The 16838-nt window shown below is 42.9% G+C and overlaps 1 protein-coding gene across 3 annotated transcripts in view; it reads right to left on the bottom strand.

The window, feature by feature from the left end:
- The window catches only part of LOC115767371 (teneurin-a), a 147013-nt gene that overhangs the window by 84921 nt on the left and 45254 nt on the right, over positions 1–16838 (bottom strand). For 2 of the 3 annotated variants that reach the window (XM_030711630.1, XM_030711629.1), the window contains exon 2: positions 285–584. The exons of the other annotated variant lie outside the window; for it this stretch is intronic. In XM_030711630.1, coding sequence (XP_030567490.1) covers positions 285–584 — 300 coding nt within the window. The remainder of the gene's footprint in view (positions 1–284; positions 585–16838) is intronic. 3 annotated transcript variants of the gene reach the window in all.

The following is a 16838-nucleotide window of genomic DNA, read 5'->3' as shown; positions in this document are numbered from 1 at the left end:
AGCAACAGGAAGCCAAACAGAACCAGCGAGAAGCGAAACGATAAGTTCGCAAAATACAGTTTCGACAGCAAAGTGCATAAACAGCTGCAGGCTGACCGCCAGTCGGGCAGGCGGGCAGGCAGGCAGCTCATTTACTTCTACCCACAGCCGGGTGCACTCAATGGAGTGTAAAGCGTGTGAAAGTATTCATTTTCCAGGCCGGACGCATTGTTGACCCACCGTTTGACCCACTGTTAATGGATGAATGGATGGATGGATGGATGGATGGATGGGTGGATGCTTACCTGGATGGTGAATATGGCGAATAATGTGGTGCATGCGCTGAGTGCGAATTACGCAACGGGAATCCAGGCATAACCAATGGCTGTGAGCCGCTTATCTGGCAATGCGGACCGGCAACTCCGCTGCCCGGCGGACCGACAGACACTTGCGGCCCGCCCACTTGGCCGCCAACGCCCACACCGCCGGGCATGGTACCAGCGCCCATTGGCATGCCGACGCCGCCGCGATCGATGCCACCATGGCCGATTGTGTTGCTGCCAGTTGACATACTTTGTGGCATCTGTTGTGGGTGGCCGCCCAATCTGTAAAAAAGAAAGAGATGGCGTCAGTGTGTGTGACCATTTTAGAGAGACAGAGAGAGAGAGAGAGAGAGAGTGAGAGGCAGCGCTGCTTGTAATGCGGAAATTAAAACATGTTCAAAGTTTTTCGCTCGACAATGTAATATTTAAATCTGAGCCATATACACATATAGGAAAAATATAATCTATATATATATATTTATATATATACATATATGTATTAAAATATATATACACTATTTTTTGTGGGGCTGCTGTTGCCACGGGGCGTGGCACTTAACACAAAAGGCATTGCTATTGTTTTTTGGGCTTGTTGCTGTTATTGTTATTATTATTTTTAACGGTTAAGTGATGCGGAAATTTTAAATTAAAAAACATAAATCAATGCGTATGTGTCCGAGTGTGTGTATTCGTGTGTATGTGTGTGTGTGTGTGTGTGTGTGTGTGTGTGTGTGTCTGCGGTTGTCCTTTGTTTCATTATCGTTGCACAGCAGCCAGGCTGACATGTTGTTGTTGCTGCTGTTGTTTGCATTTTATTATCGCTCAACATTAAGCGGAAATGCAGCTACAGGCAGCGACGCCGGCAGCGACTTTGGCTGCACTGCCGCTGCCCCCGCAAATATGCAACACATTTTGCAGCTGCCGCCATTTTCACGCGCCGCCCGCAAGTATGCAACTTGTAATATTTTTTTTATTTGTAACTGCCTGCGCTGCGATTTACAAGACAAAGGACTCGAATTACCGCATGCACACACACACACACACACACACACACACACACACACACACAGGCACGCCCACAAGTCCGTTGTGTGCGCGTGTGTGTGTGTACAAGTACTTATATGCCATATAGTGTATATACAGTTGGATACATGTTTGCATTGCGTTGAGAGAGACCGCGTACTTGAAAACTGCGCACACAAAAATATGCAATTAGGTTTTTTATTTTTTTCGGGACGACATTGTTAACATTTAAAGAGCTTTAAAAATGTTACATGCTTGCACGCATATATGCAGTTAAATATCGCGCGGCGTAACTCTAGTTAGCAGACGATCTGCTTAACTAGCAATGCGTTTTTACTATGAGTGAGAGCAAATAAGTGAACATATTAAATACATTTTAATGCTTGCGTATTCCTGATCAATGCAAGAATTGTCAAATATCTTACACATCATTCTCGCTTCTCTCAAAACTGTCCATGTTAAGATTAAGAACTGTAAGTCGAACCAGCAACTATTTTTTCTTCGCCCCAATAATCGACATAGTCCTTTAAATGCAACTGGTAGGTAACTAAACCATTCTAATGGTTTTGGGACATATTTAATTTAAATTTAACTTCCAGACAATTTAAAAAGTAAGGTTAAAGTAAATTTGAAAAAGATTTCGGATTATAATTAACAAGTTTAAGTACACTAAATATTTTGATAGCACGCAAACTATTTCCAGTCTCAACTCCAGTGAAGCGATAGATATAAATTTAAGCTGTTTTCTAGCTGCTTTCTAGCTGTTTTCCTCTCTAGCACATCCAGTGCCGATATATGAGTTTGGGGGCCGACTTGCTGCTCAACTTGAAGGCCAGCAGACTGCGAAGCTCAGTGGTCTTATTGTGAAATGGAGTTGGAGGAACGCATCGGCAGGCAGTTCATTTCATATTTTATGGTTGTATTGTGTGTGTGTGTGTGCGTGTGTGTGTATGTGCTGCAAGATAATTTAACTTTCGCTGCGCTCAAAACTTATTTTTGCTTTTGTGCGCTGCCATATTTATAAGCTGACATTCCCAATTCCGTTTGGGCCCAGAGTTCGCCGAAATTAGTCAGCAAAGTGCAATTTTTATAGAATTTGTGACGCCAGTTCAGACAGTTTTATGGATGCAATCCTTATATTTATTTCGTTTTCAACTTTAATGGCTGCCGCTCTAACCCCCGCTCTTTGCCCCTCCCCTCCCGCACTCACTGAGCTTTGGCTCTCTTTTGGCGTGAATGGCGAGTGCATTTGACATATCACATTTTGGCCCGCTCGCTCGCCTGGTCGCTCGCTCGCTCGACTCTTGTCAAATTTTTGTGTGCTTTGGACGCCATTTTGGCTTTGTTATTTATGGCCATGTCAAGCGGTCGCCAGCTGGTCAAGAGCTGCGCGACCAGTGGCCCCCTCGGGCAGCCCCTGTTCCGGACAGGCATGGCCCCGAGCGTGGCCTGCATTTGACATGCGGTTGCGTGCGGGCCAAAAACTTTTTTCTTTTTCTATTTTTGTTCTTTTTTTTTTCCTTTTTGCTTTTGCTTTTGCTTTTGGGCTTTAGCAATTGGTAAGCCGGCGAAACGTTTGACCGAAAAATGTCGATTGACACGCTTAGTATTGCAAAAATCAGTTTGGGTAACAAAAATGAACCATAATGTGGCATCAAGCCTAACGCTTCCACCCTCCTCTCTGCCATGGCTGACCCCCAACTGAAACCCAGCGCTGCGCTGACCAACAATTCGGAATTTTCAAATCAACCCAAAATCAAGCTGCAAATTTACGAGTCGCCTACAAAAGTTGCCAGCGAGTAAGGCAACCAGATCAGCAAAATTTATACATGGCATACCCACACACACACACACACACACGCTGAGAGAGAGAGAGGCGCCAAGGAAGAGCAGCAGGGTCCAAATGAGTGCGAAAGCCGCTTACAACAAAATCAACGACAACAGCAGGCGACTAGTCCCTGTACGTGTGTATGTGTGGAAGATAAATGTGCTTGTGTGAGTGAGTGCTTGTGTGTGTGTGTGTGTGTGTGTTTGGGGCCAGCTTAGCAAACGCTAAGCCAGAGAGCGTTGAGCGCAAGCTGTGCCTGTGATTTATTAGCAACAATAATAGAATTAAACAATTTAAATTAAGTTGTAGCCGAAAACCATAAACAGTCTGCCAAAGGAGGCACCACACAGTGCTGTATGGGGGGAGGCGCCACCAACTGCACGCAACGGGGCGTACCACAAAAAACAACAAAGATACAAACAAACAAAAAACAAGAGAAAAATAAAAACACATTTGCTGTGCACTTTTTTGTAGTGTATGCGGAAAAAAATATACCACTTTTTGTTGGCTTTACAACATTTTGTTCCTTTTTTTATATTCGGAGTTTTTAAGGGATTTGGCTTTTGTTGACCTCAACGAACTAAGCCTAGAGCTGAGCTATCGCTGTGAAATTTGGTATGGACTAGCAGTGCAAGTGGTTTTAATTAAGAAACGACCAAACAGTTTGCAGACAACTTAAAAAAAAAAAAAGAAATCCACAGATTCTGATATATGCCGCGTTTTATGCCTCTCTGAGCTATCACTCTGCAGAGCTGGCAGGATCAATGCTGAGTACTTATGGGTTGAACACCTTAAATATTTTCTAGACTTCATGAGTTGCTGTGAGCTTACCTTGGAACGAAACTAACATAAGGAAATTTAGTATACGCTACGTTAAGGCTAGAGAGCTTAAGAAAATCTCAACAATTTATGGATATTTGCAAGAGTTTTCGAGATTTTAATATGCGACTAAGTAAAACGAGTCTGCAGCCAGGCTAACGACATGAAGTGTGGCACGAGCTACTCCTTTTTCGAACAGCCGTTAATTAACTACACATTTTTCAGTTACTTTTATTAGCTCTTTAGTTAATAAATCTTTGGCATGTCCAGTGTGACCAGCCATGAAATTAGAGCAACTGCCATGGGGCAAAGGGCAATGCGCATTCGGCGCAGCTCAGCTGCATTTGCCCAAAGCTTGACCAGCTGTGGGCGACGATGGATCCACACCAAATGTTTGTTGCCAGAGGTAGTTAATGGCGGGGGCGTCAAGTGGTGCTGTGGGGAGCAGTGAAGGGCTACATGTGTACTCTTGCGTCGCCAGGAGGGCATTACAAATGCTTCCTGCGCATAAATGTGGCAGCAGTGGTGAGTCCAGCGTGTGTGTGTGTGTGTGTGTATATATTGCTGCCATTATTACTTGCTTTTGTTGTTGCTGACAAGCCCCCACACAGTTTGACCCCAAATGAGGCGCCCTCGTCCCCGCTTGACAGCCATCAGGTCGCAGTCCACTCGACGGGGCAGCAGCAACAAAAAGCAAAAAATGTTGCATACTTTTGAGTGCAGCGCAACGCATTTTGCAACTTCAAATGGCATTTGTAGTTGTTGTTGCATGTTGTTGTTGTTGCCATGGCAAATTGTTGTTACTGTTGTTGTTTTAAGTGTGCATTTAATTTAATTTTTATTTAAATGCAACGCATAAAAAATTAAAGCCCTTTGCAGCGGAATTGTAATTGTTGTTGTTGTTGTTGTTGTTGTAACTACTGAACAACAACAATTACTGCTGCAAAAGTCAGCTAGAAAATCACTCGAAACGCTACATTTGGCCTTTTCGAATTGTTGAGGCTTAGATTTAACATAGATGTAGATAGCATCTGGCTTGGAGGTACCTTCTCACTTGTATTGTCTAGACTCTAGATTGCATCTGGTATCTACTCGATGCAGTATATATTCATAGTTCGATAGTTACATATTCATTATGTGCATTGTTTCATCTATCTTTTGTCATATTCAATCTCTGCTATGTTTTACTTCATGCATACTCTATCTTCTAATAAAATCCGGTTCTTAAATGTATCATAAAATATTCTATATCTTTAAATTATATCTTGCATCTCGTATCTTCTATCCGGTAACCTTTATCTACCTGATATATATGTATATATCTTGGCAGACTCTGTGTTTTATATTTGTCACTAATTTTTTTTAAGATATATTTGATATTTTTATATCTCACATATACTTTTCTCTAATGCTTCTTTTCTTCAGTATACATACATTCCATATCTTATATCTCGCAACCTTTATCTGATATCATCAGACTATATCTCGTATCTTTTAGTTTTCATCTAGTAAGCTGTATCTAAAGTAATTTTTGGACATTTCTTATCTTCCATCTTGTAACAATTGCTCTTAATATCATTTATTTTTATCAGTTGTGGACATGTTTTGCTTGGTGTTTGACTGAATTCTTTCTGGTTCCATTTCTGCCACTTCAAAGCCTCGTCCGCATTTCCCACACTAACACACTTTGCCTGTATGTGTGTGCGTTTATCTCTTAATTCTGTCGCTAAATCCAATTGTTGTATTCAGTTTATGGGACTCGGTTTCATTTGCAATTGACAGTTGGCAGGTTTCAATGCAGGTTCATAGGACTCTAAGTCCAATCAATTAGTTGCGCTGATTTGTTTGACAAACTGCAGCAATTGTTGTTATTGTTTCTGTTGCTTTTGCTGCTCTTGTTGTTGCTGTTGCTGTTGCTGTTGTTGTCGTCACTTTTGTTGCATTAGTCGCTGCGGCCACGTAGCGTTTTTGTAGTTTGTTGTCTTTTGTGCGCCAATTTCGCTTGTAATTTCGCCCAACTCCTTCAAATGTGCCGCATGCCTCACACCCTCCCGCAACCAAGAACCTAGCACTCTGTGTATGTGTGTCTGTGAATTATTATTGATTTTGCGCTTCATTTTTCTAGCACGTTTCCGCACAGCGTGTAATTTTGTTTGGCTTTATCTACGGCGCGTAGCCCGACCGACCGAAAAACGCCTGAAAAACTTGCTAGAGCAGGGCCAGGCAGGGGCGTAGAGAGTGAAGGGGCGCAGTCAGCAGGCGGCAAACGACCGCGAACCGCGAGACCAAAACCGACCTGTGGGAGCCTTTCCCTCTCTCGGTGTGTGCGAGTGTGCCTGCGAGTTTATGTATGTGTGTGTGAATATTTTGCGAAAATCACGTTTTGGGCGTTGTTAGTTTAGCGTTGTGCGGGCACGACTTGACCCAACCGAATGAGCAGCTCGAACAATGGACGCAGAATTTCAAAAACGAACTTATAGTTTCTTCCACTTGTTGTCAGTGTGAGCATGCGTGTGTGTGTGTGTGTGTGTATGTGTGTGTTTCACTTGCCGCACCATTCACTAAACTTTAGAAACAGCCAGCCAATGGCCAATGGCCAGAGGCAGCTGCATATGCATCGTATAGGGGGCTGTGCTCGAAGGCGGGTCTGTGACTAAACGCCACCGACTTCAATCCCAAACCCCCCCCTCGCATCATACTTAATAAATATGAGAATGGAAATTCATCAGCTGCACAAATTTGTTTAACAGTTGTGTTGCCTGCCGACGGGCAAACATTGAAATTTGACTAAAGTAGCCAAGTTCTGTTGAGTTTTTGTTGAGTTCAGTTAAGTTGTGTTTATTACACAAGTTTGCGTGCATGCGTGTGTGCTGCCTCTCAAGTGCAGCGAATTGCATATATAGCAATTCAGATACGATTAAAACTCAAAGTGTTGGGGCAAAGCTCTTCCAAGCTGATGTAAACAGAAGTGCGAGGCGGGAGCTTCGCCTGCAGATAGGAGTAGCAAGTAGCTGGTAGTTGGCAGCTTCAGTTTAGCTGTTTTTAGCGCACATTAAACACATTCAATTGAATTCACGCCCAGAGGTGAATTGAATTCAAGCGCAAGTGCGTCAAGAGGTGCAATTAAACTGGATTAAATGGGGCAGTAAGACTAGGACTAGAACAAGAAGGCGTACGAAAGTTGGGATAGGTTTCACCTCTCGCTCTTTCCCCCTCTCTCTCCCACTCTCTCTCTCTCCCTCTCTGTCGCTCTCTTTCTCTCTCTCTCTCTATTTCTTATGTTATTGGTCGAGTATCGGTTAGATATTCTCTTCTTTAATGTCTCTTTTAATTCTTTGCTCTCTATTTCCCTCTGACTAAATTCTTACCTCTAGAGAGAGATCTCTACTTCTCTATCTTCTGACTTTTTCTGACATTCTCTTTCTCCATCTCTCTTCTCTTTTACTGTTTGCTGATTGTCATTCTTGTTTATTAGCATTCTCTTTACCTCTGTCAAGCTCGCTGCCTCTTCGCTATCCTCCACTCTCTCTCTCCCTCTCTCTCTCTCCCTCTCTCTCTCACTTCTTTCGCTCCCTGCCTAGCTGTATCTCAATCATTTTTCTCCATATTTCCCTCTCTCTCTTTCAGCCTCCCTCTTCACCCAAAAACAAGGGCGCCATATAAGCAAGGAAAAAATGCCTAAAAAAATAACAGAAAAACTTTGCACAAAGAGAGTGAGAGACATAGACAGGCGACAGACAGGCGAAAAAAGAAAGCGAGGGGTGGTGGGGGGATGGGAAGACAGAAACGCAGGCAGGCAAATCAATTTAATTAGTTTCTGACTTTCATTTACAAATTATGCATAAATCTGTAGACAGCGCCCCAGAGACCATAAATTAAGCGAAACAGCGGCCAAACTCAAACGCAGACAGAAGAAGAGCCCAAACTTTGCCAAAACAACAACAACAACGACAACGACAACAAACTTGTAACTAACTACAGGACAACTGAAGAAGAAGAAGAAGAAGAACCAGCAGCAGCAGACCGCTGAAGATGAAGAAAAAGAAGAAGCAGCAGCAGCAGCAGCAGCAGCCGCAGCTGAAGGGCAGAAACAGCATTCACGAGGGTTGGACGCAAAATTAATTTGCGCTTTTATTAAATTTTCTGGTATTTTTTTTTTTGCTTTCTCTCAGCGCTTTATGCAGGGAAAGAGGAGACTAAGGGTTGGGTGGGGTGAAGGGCGGTACGCGCGACACTGGCCAGTCTAACTATGAGGGGGCGTGAGGGTGGGCAGGGGGAGTGCGCTCTGGGGTAGAAGCCCAAGGCTCATGGCCAGAGCTAAGGGCAGGCAGGTAATCACGCCTGGCACACAGCTAAGGGCTGGCCTATACTGTAGGTGTTTAACACACACACACACAAACACGTACACACATGCACACATAAACCATTTTTATCGAGCGTGAAAGCAACAAGCGTAGGAAACCCAACTGTGGAGAATTTACGAAGCGCTGTCAAACGAATTGCAACCCCTTGAAACAATTTTTTATACTCGATTTATTTTCAGTCTTTTTTTTCTTTTGCGTTGATTTTTTATACCCTCACATGCGTATATGCGTATATATGCGTATATGCGTATATATATATCGATATTTTTGCAACATTTTGGGGAGTGTGCAACGGCACCGATTTGCACTTTGCCAATGCTTCAATGCGCGCCTTGAGAGGAGGGGTTGGGCGTGAAAGCAGGGATAGGAGAAAGCAGAAAGTAGCTGCACGGAGCATAGCTAAACACATACATATATATATATATATATATACACACACACAAACGCACACTGCGAAAGCAACTGAAAATTCGAATACTTTAAGCAAAAAGTTAATATTTATTTATAAAACATTCGAGCAGCTTAAAAGCAACAGACTCTGAATCAATTATCCAGAAGCTAACAAAACAAAGGCCAATTCAACATAAGAAAGAAGCTTAGAAAGGAAAATAAAGATAAATAAAATAAAAATAATAAAACATACATAAAATAGTTCAATCGATTGCTTTCTGGGGCACATCAATTTTCTAGCCAAAAGCATCCACAACTCAACTTTTGTCGATTTCCATTTGTTTATTTCTATTTCTTAAAATGCATCTAAAATGTGTTTGCGATTATTTAAAGAGCTTCTCGCTAACTTCAATTTGTTTTATTTCTCTTTTCAAGTAAATTATTGAGTTTAAGAATCTGAAAAGTCAGCATTGACAAAATTTCTATTTCTATTGTTGGCTATTTTGATGTCAAAATTGACCTAATTTGAGCTTTTCCAGTTTGCAAGTTCATTGTAAACTACCTGGCAAATCTATTTACTGTGTGCAAACTCAAGTGATGTAGGGGAAATAATAGTTTTATGTTATTCAAATTGTTGCTTGTCGCTTTTAAAATTAAAAATCGCTCCATAAAACTTTACTCTAGTACTCATTGCCCCACCACTTCCCAAGCAACCACCCGTCTGACTATTGCATCCAAATGTGAAACCAAAGCGTGCAACCCGAACGTTAATGATCTAAGAAAAAAGCAACAGAACGCTGCTTGCAGCACGGGGCAGATTGTTGCTGCCTCGCATGGACGAATCGTGTGTTCAGCGGGGGAGCTTGGGAGTTTGCGGGAGGGGGGCGTCACTGCTATCAGTTACGCGCTCTCATGGCAGATGATTCTACAAAAAAAAAAAATGTATAAACGAAACCGGAGCAAGCCAAGCGAAATGGCAACCCCAGCCGGCGGCCCGCCTGCTCCTGTGCCCGCCCGCGACCGCGCCCGCCTCTGCCTGGCTGTGCCTGCTCCTGCTGGCACTCGATGCCGCCGCCATGTGACTAATAACACCCCGAGGGAGCAGCGACGTTGTCGGCGTTGCCTTCTAGCCGCTGTGGGGGCGGCGTGTGTGCAGCGGCGGCTGCCAATGATCAAAGCATTTTTCAGTCGCCACCGCCCCCACAGCCCGCCCCTGGCCAGGCCTCAACCACGCTAAATTTTGTTATGACGGCGGAATTAATATTATTAAGGGCCGATTTGCAGCCTCGACCTGACTCTGGGCCCAGGCCTGAGCCCTTTTTTTTTGTACCGCCAGCTCGTCGTTTACTTTTTTTTCTCTTCGCGTACTTTGTTTAACGCTGTCTGTTGAGTTGATGATTTAGCGACGCCACCAGCAGCAGCAGCAGCAACATCATGATTATATGCCGCCCGCCCCACATTTCAAATCCCTTCCCCTCACCAAGCCTTTTGAGTCCGCCTTTTGGTGGCATTTTCACGTTTATGGCTCTTATTTAATATTTACAGCCTTGGCTTGAAAGTTTGAACAGCGGCTTAATTTGTTGTCACTTGCAAATAAATAATTCACAACACAAAAACAACAACAGTGGCAAACATAATAATACCCTGCACAGAGTATTTATCAGTTGGCAGAAACAGCAAACATGTCCAAGCAAAAGGTCTTAAGTCTCAATTCCACTACAATCTATATTTGTTTTTGAAACTAACAAAGAATCACATATCTTAAGACAGAGTACTTACAAGTACTCATGACTTAAGATTAGAGTACTATGAGTACATGTGGTCAAAAGGGCTTAAGATTTGATTACTCAAAGACTTGAGTGCTTTGGGGAATTTCGAGCAGGGCGAAATTGATTATAGAAATATTCTGAAAAGTTCGCAATTCCGTGCATGAAAACTGGAAACTAATCAATAGAAGTCTCGCCTTGAAGCATCACAAAGGCTTTTATATTATGAGAATAAAACTCTTGGTATAAAGTAATAGAGCTCTCGATGTTAGCATAGAGTCGATTCTCTAATTTCAGACAATACTAGACTGTTTCAACAAACAGAACTTAGGTAATTTACATAACATAAAGCTTTACTAAAACGAAGATTCAACTTTAGATTAAGGATATTCACAATTCAAGTGAAAAAACATTTTAGAAAAAAATATTCTGATACAAGCCCACAATGGGTAAAAAGGAAGTCAAAACGTATTTGGATTATAATTTAGTATTTAAAATGTTTAATACAACTTGCAACATTGTTTACTCCTTTTAAGCAAAAAGTAGACATAAAATTTAATAAATAATAAAAGATGTTTTGATTCAATAACAGATTTTTAGATTTTCAATATCGGGATGGTTCCAATTGAACCAATTTGCCTGGATATCAAGCCCTACGAGTATATATGTAGACAACTGCAATTGACAACTAGATACAACTATATATAGGTCAAAGTCGACATATGTATATTCTACAACTTTGCAGGGCATCACACAGTCGACTCGTTGCGAACAGGTTCGGTTGGCCGTGGTCTGCGCTCCCGGCCTAAGCCGTGTTTGCAGCTGGCTGCCCGTGCTTTGGTGAGCGTGAAAGCGTTGCGATAAGCGCCTCAAACATTTTGCGAGCGCTTATTAATTGTTTGTCGAGTGGCGGGTGGCAAGTTGCAAGTGGCAAGTGGCAAGTGGCAAGCGGCAAGTGCCGGCTGCTTGAGCCCGACAGCAACGCCAAGGTGCTTGCCAGAGGATTAGGCGTCGCATAAAGCAAATGCAAAAAAAGGAGGAAATTATGTTCAGCAAGCGGCAAGTGGCAACATTCAACGTTGCCACCTGCTTTGGCATGGCCCAGCGCAAGTCCATAAATGAAATATGCCAATATTTTGCGCACAGCCCGCAGCCCACTTTGCCATACCCAAAACAAAAAAAAAAAAAAAAGAAACCAATCGAGCTAATAACGGAAATTGCGCGAAGTGCCACATCAGACAGTGGGCGGGGGCGTGGCACGAAATCAAAGACACAAAATGGGCGCTGCCCAAAGGCAAAGCAATTTCCCCCCACCACCGCCAAAAGAGAAATCACAAAATATATTGCAAGGAATAGTTGAGGCAATACTCAGGACACGCAGCGGGTCATCAGGCCCAGCCACGTGGCTGCCCCCTGGCCCCTGACCCCTGCCACTGACGCCTGCCCCTGCCCAGGGCTTTCACTTTTGTCATGGCACACAAAAAATTGTATATATATATATGTATATATATGAAAATAAAGAAAATATGAAATGGCATTTTCCATTTGCACGAGGCATAAATTGAATTAGACGGCAAAAAGGATGCGGCAGGCGGGCGACGCAGCTGCAAGTGCAACAGCAACCACCGCCGCAGCGGATCGCATCCGGTTCGGGCAACACAGGGTTGGCCCGTGTCTACAAATCTCGTCTAATAGTAGCGTGCGCTTTATGCTTTTGCGGGGCGTGGCAATATTTTTGCTGCTGCTGCTGCTGCTGTTGTTGTTGCAGCAAAAGGTCGCGCCGATGTCCGCCGGCCCCGAGTTAATTTGCAACATAATCTTTTAATCTGGTTTTTGTGTCAACTGCAGGCACAACGCACAGCACCCAGCACAGAGTGCACAGCACAGCGAGAGCAGCAGCAGCAACAACCACCGCACCACCAGCCGCTGCCGCTGTCGCTGATGTTGCCACCCTTGCAGCGCCCAGCCGTGGTTGCCATATATATGAAAAATTCATTAGTTCCGTGTGCGCAGCGTTGCCACAGCCACAGTGGGATGACATATGATCCTAATGATGCTGACCCAACCGTCCCCCGTCATCCGTCTCCGTCCCACGCCATACTGTGTCCACAGTGCACTTTAAGTTTTATGTGCGGTCTGCTGACCACAACAGCAAGAAATGATTCACAAAACATTCACTCGTTCATTCATTTATCTGCTGCGCACATTTTGCAAATTGATTAAAAGCTTGAAAGCTGGAAGAAATAAATGGTCAAAAAGCAAATAACATAATCTAATCGATACGTTACTTCGATCAATTTAACCGATAGTCAAGGCTATGAAAACTCAAAATGATTCACAAAACATTTATTCGTGCATTCATTTATTCACGGAGGGTAATTCCATTCCACAAATCCTGCAGTTTTACTAAAAAAAACTGGAACTCTATTATCGAATCGATTAATTCGATTCATTTAATCGATTACCAAGGCCTTCGGCTTAGCTCATACACAGCCTTCGATTGGAGCTCTGTCCGCACTCAAGCGTCTACGAAAATTAAGATGATGTTATGTATTTGTGTGTAGACATCAGGTCTCAGCGACTCTTTGAGCTCATCTAAGTAAAATTGGTATGTGGCTTGTCATGTAACAAATATCTTTAAAGAAATATGCCAAGAAACTCGAATGCAACGAAACAGCACAAGTAAAATCGATAAAAATAATAATAAATATAATACAAATCGTATATGATATATACTTATTTCACTTGAATCGGACTAATGTAAAGAAACTTGATGTACCTAAGCAACTGCATCAATAGTTAAGTCTGAAGAAGTACCCTAAAGCCGAATGCCAGCTCCAGCGGACATTGCCTATTACAAAGGTCTCAACTTGAGATCACGTTCGGGCGAACCCGTTTGAAGCTTATTTCAATTGAAAGCCATTTCGGCTTACGAGTACTTATATTCGTTTAACTTATTCAATGCCCTTGCCTCTGATACTGCCTGCAACAATGCAACGTTGAAGCACTTTCCGCACAATCTGTTGGGCGACAGGTGAACGGATAAAAAGAAGAAGCAGCAGCAGCAGCTAAGAAAGGAAAAGTCAATGCGCACACAAAAGGAAATATTCGTTCGCATAATTTTTCGCATGAAAATTTTTGGTGAGTGCAAATGTTGATTTACTTTGATTTACTTGACTTTAAGCTGAAAATCATTTTTGCCAGCAGAGACGGGGGCGTGGCAGGGTATGGGTTGCGCTTATCAAACTGAAACGAATGCGATATAAAAGGGCCGAAAAGAACGTACATTGTGTGTGTGCGAGTGTGTGTGCTCGTGTGTGTGTGTGTGTGTGTAGTCGAAATTCATCAAAATCCAATCAATCTTTCATTTAAACATTTTCATTTCGGCTCGTTGCGTAGCGCGGCATTCGCATTGAATGGGCATCTATATGTCAGATAGCGAACAGAGGGAGGCCGAAAAAAAAAAACAGAGTGAGAGCGAGCGAGAGAGGGACAGGGAGGGAAAGGGAGAGAGAGAGGGGGTGAGTGCGAGGTAGGCAAAACAAAAAAAAAAAACGACGCAAAAAATACGCCGTAAAGCGCAAATATTTGCGCGTATAAATGGGGATGATGATGAGAGCCTAAGGATGAGCCTGCCAAAGCGAAAAAAAAAACAAGAAGACGAAGAAGCAGCAGCAGGACGAGGCATGCGGTATGCGGGCAGCGGGGCGTGCTGTTTATAAAGCGCTAGAGCGGGGCGGCGGGCGGTGGGCGGGGCACGTGGCATATCAAAATAGGGCGCTAAAACAACAGCAGACCGAATGTTGATAGAAAAACGAATGAAAGCGCGTAAAAATAACTAAAAATATGCACAAAGTACCAACAAAATAAAATAGTCCAAAACATGCACGAAAATTACAGTTAGTTGGCGCATGTTCCAACACGAAAAAAAAAAGAAATAACTGTAAAGGAATAAGGTAAACAACACGACATACATGAAAATATGCCGAAGAAAAATGAAAAATACTTGCAAAAAATACTAGAAATACTCGAAAACCAAATATTCACAGCAGCAATTGCAGTTATTCGTTGTATGTTCTAACAGAAAAAATAACGTAACCTACTTACCAAGAGCTAACAACGCATCGATCCAATAAAAGTATACAAAAAAAAAAAAAAGAAGAAGAAGAATGCCCTATAGGTAAGAAATGTAGGGTATAAAACACAAAAAGTGGCTGCAACTCTATTGAAATGCATTTGAAATGTGGCCAGCTACAATTTAATGGAATTGTGGGCTGGGGGCGTGGCCCGAAAATATGCAATTAGCCTAAATTAGTTGGACTACGAGAAAACAAAATGAAAACACGTTTAATAAAACAGGTTCAATAACCGAAAGGCAACAACAGGAAACCGCGAGAAACAATGTTGGGCAATGGAAAGTGAAATTTGAAATTAATTCCTTTGGCGAGCTCTTCCCTAGAGGGGGTGTATACCCTATGCCCACCCACTCCCACAGCATTCACTTCTTCTATTACAAATCCAGCTCAGTGCATTGGGGGAATCGGGCCTGGGAATGAATCATATGGCCGATAGAATTTCAAGGCACAGCGCCAAACAAATTTCTTTTTCTCGTTTTTGCCTCTTTTCGAAATGCCAAAGCAAACACAAATAGCGAGCGGCAGATTGAGAGGATGTGGGAGAGGGTGGTAGAGGGAGGCAGAGCGGGGTGTGTGGGGCTCATTCGCATTGGGGGTGTTGGCTATGTTTACCGTTATTTAAAGCTTAATCCCCCAATGTGGAAAAGCATGAATTTATAATTAAAAGTAAATTAAAAGTAAATAAAACAGCGCCAAAAGATGCCCAGCCCGAGGGGTGGGGGAGGAGCGACCGAGTCGTTGCCTGTCCCAAAAGTATCTGCAAGATACAAAATGGACAAGGCGCAACTTTTGCGCCAAATAGCTTCACTTATTTTATTGTCTCGTCTTTTACAGTCGGGCAAAATCTGCTTGCATATCTACAAAGCCATTTGCTAGAAGATTTTAATGAGCTGCCCCTTCAAAATTTCATTGCACAAGGTGCTGCAAGGCGACAAAGGAGTCGAAAGCGTTTTTGACAAGCCGTACAATTTCGAGGAGTTGCCAGCTTACGTTTTGCACTTTATCAATGCATTTTCTTAGCAACTTTAACTGTGAGCTATCCACAAGCCCTCTCTCTTCCTCCCACTCTCTATCGCTCTTTCTGTCTGTCTCTCTCTCTCTCTCTCTCCCTCTCTCTCTCTTTTGTAGGCTTACGCTTTTGCTTGCTCGTACTTGTCGAGTTTGGTAACTGATTTTTCGACCGACTCTTCTTTTAGATCCAACTCACAGTCAAAGGGATCTAAGCAAAGTTTACTGAGGGACTAACTTGAATGGTAACAGACACATAGGCAAATAAACACGGCTGTTGCTGCATATTACAGATCAAGAATATATATATATATATATATATATATACATACCTTCCTTAAGGAGTTGCAGATGTCTTACACTACCATAAGGAAACCATAATGCCCGCCACAAGGGTAGTAATATTTGAATAACTAACGAGGATAAGGGCCAAGCATAAGCAAAAGCAGCATTCGAGCAAAATGGCGCCCAACATAAGTAGGTTAATGTGGCCAACGTAGGCAACAATGTCGATAAAAACAGCAACTTGTATATATATACATTTAAATATGTATATATACATGCATATATATATATATATAGATATATATATGTATATTGGTTAGATATAGATGCAAGTGTGCGTTCGTGCGCTTCAATCTGTGTGAGCTTTGGGACAAAAACAAATGGCGAATACCAAAAAAAAATTTAAAATTCTAATTGCCAGCCAGAGAGTGTGTCAGTGACGCTCTCTCTCTCTCTCGCTCTCTCTGTCCTTCTCTCACTCTCACTCTCACACTCTTTATCTCCCTCTCTCCCTCACTGTGTGCTTGTGAGTGTGCATTGAGCTCAGGGCGGCTCAGGTACGAGTCCCCTTTCCTGCCCTTCGAGCTCTCGCACTCGTATGCTCTTCGCTTTTGTGCAAAATGAATAAAACATTAAATCGGATTATAGAATTTTGCATTTTTCGAAATTAACATGTTTATCCTGGAAAGCTGAGTGGCACGCAGCAGCAGAGGGAAGCAGCAGCAGACGGCGCTGTGCCAGTCTTTGAATTTGGAATTCGGAATTTGAATTTGAGGCATTGCTGCAGCAGCAGCAGCAGCAGACGAGGACAAGGACGAGGCTGGCGCCTGGTTAGCAATTTTTGGCAACTGGCGCGTATGAAAATGTAGCCAAAATGCTATTGAACTGTTACACAAAGAGGCACACACACACACACA

The sequence above is a fragment of the Drosophila novamexicana genome, unplaced genomic scaffold (assembly GCF_003285875.2).
Source record: "Drosophila novamexicana strain 15010-1031.04,08,12 unplaced genomic scaffold, DnovRS2.1 tig00001385-arrow-arrow-pilon, whole genome shotgun sequence".
NCBI lineage: Eukaryota > Metazoa > Arthropoda > Insecta > Diptera > Drosophilidae > Drosophila > Drosophila novamexicana.
This window is presented reverse-complemented; position numbering and strand designations above follow the sequence as displayed.